The sequence below is a fragment of the Populus euphratica genome, unplaced genomic scaffold (genome assembly GCF_000495115.2).
Source record: "Populus euphratica unplaced genomic scaffold, PopEup_1.0 scaffold43.1, whole genome shotgun sequence".
NCBI classification, from domain to species: Eukaryota; Viridiplantae; Streptophyta; class Magnoliopsida; order Malpighiales; family Salicaceae; genus Populus; species Populus euphratica.
Window position 1 is genome coordinate 292,809 of NW_011499889.1, and position 4,467 is coordinate 297,275.

At 33.6% G+C, this 4,467-nt stretch overlaps 1 protein-coding gene across 1 annotated transcript in view; it reads left to right on the forward strand.

The window, feature by feature from the left end:
- LOC105130985 (copper-transporting ATPase RAN1-like) overlaps nucleotides 1-3,748 on the forward strand; it is an 8,884-nt gene extending 5,136 nt beyond the window's left edge. Inside the window, exons 6-8 of the mRNA XM_011033733.1 lie at nucleotides 48-271; nucleotides 374-631; nucleotides 3,061-3,748. Of these exons, the coding sequence (XP_011032035.1) occupies nucleotides 48-271; nucleotides 374-631; nucleotides 3,061-3,537 (959 nt within the window). The 3' untranslated portion in view covers nucleotides 3,538-3,748. The remainder of the gene's footprint in view (nucleotides 1-47; nucleotides 272-373; nucleotides 632-3,060) is intronic.
- Nucleotides 3,749-4,467: the final 719 nt, after the last annotated feature.

Consider the following 4,467-nt stretch of genomic DNA (forward strand, 5'->3'; position numbering starts at 1 on the left):
CCCCCCCCCCCCCCACTCAAAAATATAAAAACAATCTCTGATTCCCCATTACCCTGTTCACATGTCTCAGGCTAGCAGTGAACATCCATTGGCAAAAGCAATTGTGGAACATGCACGCCATTTCCATTCCTTTGATGACCCTCCTGCAACCAATGATGGCCAAACCCCCAGCAAAGGGTCTACAATCTCTGGGTGGCTTCTTGATGTCTCAGACTTCTTGGCTCATCCTGGAAGTGGTGTGAAGTGCTTCATAGATGGAAAACGAATCTTGGTGAGTTCTTTGGCATAAACCTGTCACATATATTGCAGCTTTAATCTCTAGAAAGATGTTCAATCATGTCTGGGAATACTCATAGGACTGTATCCTTAACAGGTTGGTAACCGGAAACTTATGACTGAGAATGGAATTGCCATTCCAGACCAAGTAGAACATTTTGTAGTAGAGCTTGAAGAAAGTGCAAAGACAGGCGTCCTTGTTTCGTTTGATGACAAAATAATTGGTGTTTTGGGGATTGCAGATCCATTAAAGAGAGAAGCTGCTGTAGTAATTGAGGGCCTTCTGAAAATGGGTGTCAACCCAGTCATGGTGACAGGGGATAATTGGAGGACAGCACGTGCAGTTGCTAAGGAGGTTTGTATTATTAACTATAACTCCTCAAAAAGCCTATTCATTTGAATATCAATGCTTTGCAATTTTTTTTTCTTTTCTTCTTTGATTTTCTTTCAATTAATGTTTTTTTTTTTAATTTCATCATTTGGTTTTTATTGAGTTATCATATTCTCATAACACGGATCGTAAATTTGACGAGTTAACCTGGTTGATTCAAGTTTTTTTTTCTTAATTAACTTTTTTTTTCCAATTTCATTAGTTAATATTCAGTTGATTGAGAATAAAACTTCATGATTTGTTTTGTTTACTTTCTATTATGTTATTTCAGCTTCATGACCCGAGAATAGTGCATAACGGGTTAACCCGGGTTGATTGGAGTCATTTTTTGTGTCATTTTTTAATTGAATTTTTTTGTCAATTTCATCATTTAACATTGGGTCGGTTAGTAATTGAGCTTCATAATTTTTTTTATTTGTTTTCTATTAGGATATCTTGGTTTTAAGATTAAGGTCACGCGTTTTGGCATATTAACTTCAGTTAAATCAGGTTGTTTTTTTATTTTCTTTCTAAAAGGTTATTTTAGTCTCATGAGTCACGAGTCTTTCAACATTAAGTTTGCTTTTTATTGGGTTGTCTGCATCTCATAACTCGGATCGCGAGTTTAGTAGGTTAATCTAGTGGACTCAGTTATTTTTCTTCTTTTTTTTAATTGATTTTTTCCTCTAATTTCATCATTTAATATCGTGTTTAATTGAAAATTAGGCTTCATGATTTGTTTTGGTTTGTTTCTTATCAGGTTATTTCTATCTCGTGACCTGATAATAGTGCATAATAGATTAACCCGGGTTGACTTGACTCTCTTTTTGGGTCATTTTCTTAATTAGAAATTTTTATAAATTTTATTTTTTAATTGGGTCTGACAAAGGTTATTGAAATTAAGTTTTATAATTTGTTTTGATTTACTCTCTATATAGTTATTTCAGTCTAATGACTAAAGTCACGGATTTGACAGGTTAAATCAAGTAATTTTTTTTTATTTTTTCTATGAGGTTTCTAGGTTTGATTATCTGGATTATAAGTTTGGTTGATTGACTCATGTTTTTTTTAATTGATTTTTTTTTAATTTTATTCTTCAACATTTGGGTGAATTGAGGATTGTAATTTGTTTCGATTTTCTTTACATAGGGTTATCTTAGTCTTATGACCCAAGCTGGTTTGACAAGTTCACTTGGGTCACTTTTTAAGGTCATTTTTAATATTTTTTTCAATTGCATCCTTCAGTATTGAGTTGATTGAGAATTATGCTTCATAATTTATTTTGATTTGCTTTATATGGAGTTATCGTAGGCTTATAATTCAGGTCACGGATTTGACATGTTAACCTAAGTTGACCTAAGTCAATCCAATAAATTGTTATCCTAATATTAAAAAAAGAAATTATTTTGAATTTTTTTCCAATAAAACTATGTTTTTACGGGTTGTATGAGTTGTTTTTTTGACTTACAAAGTTAACATGGTTATATTAGGTCAACCTTCACCCAATTTAATTTTTTTTGCAGAAAAAAACATTAGCAACATCTGATCAGTTTTTTTTTTATGTTCAAGAAAAATTTGAATCAATCTATAGTGTAGCGTCGGTCAATAATGTAGTAATTTCTATGCTGTCTCGCACATAAATTTTATCCAGAAACTTTGGTAGCGGTACCTACCATTTCCACAAAGGACAATCTATTTTCACACAATTATATACAGTTTGTAAACTCATGATTGAATTGAATGCAATAATCACCTTGTCAGTGTCCACTCTTTCATAAAAGGAGACACCAACTTTCTGGTAATAGAAAAAACCCTATTTATATATCCTGGTTCTGATCTATCTTTTACGTTTCTCTTAATTCCAACAAGACAATAGAATCTCAAATCCTTTGACGTTCTGCTGTGACAGTTTTGTTTTTATCTTTACCAAAATATTATTTTTCTATACTTCTCATGAAGTGAAAATTTTGTATTATGACATGTTTTATAACAGTTTTTAGTAGTGATTTTACAGTTGATGATGATGTGTTTAGTAACCCACATGAAACAACAGATAGATTCTTAATTTTGTTGATTAACTGTTGGTTGCTGGCATCATTTATTGCTCATTCCCTCGCATTTGTGCTGTTATTGATAGGTCTCTTTTTGAAACAAAGTGCTCCCTTACTAGCTTCTTGTTGGTCATTGTTATTGTGCTAAATGGCTCGTTATATGCTGATTTTAGTTTCACTTGCCTGCTCGTAGGACAAAAACAAACTGTTGTGATTTTTCTTTGTGAAAAAGAAAATATCGATTTACATTGGGTGGGCTTTTTTTTTGGCAACGAAAATAAATTCAGGTTTTCCTTGTAATGTTTGAAAGGTTTATGATATAAAAAAAACTAAAAAGTCTTGAAGTACTTTTTCGCTGAGCAGGTGGGCATTCAAGATGTTAGGGCTGAAGTAATGCCAGCTGGCAAAGCCGATGTTATTCAGTCTTTTCAAAAGGATGGAAGCATTGTAGCAATGGTGGGTGATGGCATCAATGACTCTCCTGCTCTTGCTGCTGCAGATGTTGGCATGGCTATTGGTGCGGGGACAGATATCGCCATAGAAGCTGCTGACTATGTCTTGATGAGGAATAACTTGGAGGATGTAATCACAGCCATTGATCTCTCAAGAAAAACCTTTTCTCGCATTAGATTGAATTATATTTTTGCCATGGCTTACAATGTGATCGCAATACCTATTGCTGCTGGGATGTTCTTTCCTTCGCTAGGGATCATGTTGCCACCATGGGTAGCCGGTGCTTGCATGGCTCTTTCATCTGTAAGTGTTGTATGCTCGTCTTTACTTCTTAGAAGATATAGAAAACCCAGACTTACCACCATCTTGGAATTAACTGTAGATTAGAAGGAGAAAAAATAAAAACTCTAGGTTTCATTCAAATCTGTAGGAAATAAATAATTAAAAATGTAGATGAGGTGGAGAACGAAGCATGAAACTTGCAATCTTGTATGTATTTGTTACTTTCTTTCACAACTTATACACTGAGTGGCTGCAATTTTATCACACCAAAATGTGAATGTGATTGTATAATATGATCATTGTTGTGTTTTCTTGTGGTTTTCCCTTTCATTGAGAAGGGCTTGGTTACACCCTCTCGTTTTTAGTACTTTGTGACAGTTTATTAGTGTGAAAACAATTTTAGTTTTTGGAAATTAAAAGAGAAGTATTGGAAAATATAGATGGAGGGACCTAGTTCACATCTTCCTTTTGGAATTTCTATTTGCGAGACTTGATCAGGATTGCTGCCTTGCTGGAAACCGGAAACCTTGGATTTTGAAGTTGGAGCTAGGCTTTATTCTTGGTCTTTATGGCGCAATGGCAGCTTGCCTTCAAAACAGAACATATGAATCGGCTATATATATATATATGAAGATATTGCTGCATATTTTCATTTTCATGTGTTGTTTCTAGCTGATTCATCAATGATAGATTAAGGTCAAAGCTCCAAAACTGGCAACGTAACAGGAAGGTGAAAGATCTCGCTCACCAAGGCCTGATGCCTGGAAATGGAGATACTTGACCAAAGCCACAACTGAACTAGAGAAAAGAAAAATTGACATGGAAAATATAAATCTGGTATTGGACGTGGTAAGTTGAAGATAAACGAAGGATTATTCATGGTCTTACTGTTTGCGTGGGTTCATTTAATTTAGGTGAAATGTTTGATTTGAATTTAATTAATAAATAAGTTGAATTTATATATTTAGGAGGTAAAATTTAATTTATTTTGTTTTCTATATTATCTTTTTTATCTTTATCTTGTTTCTTTAAAAA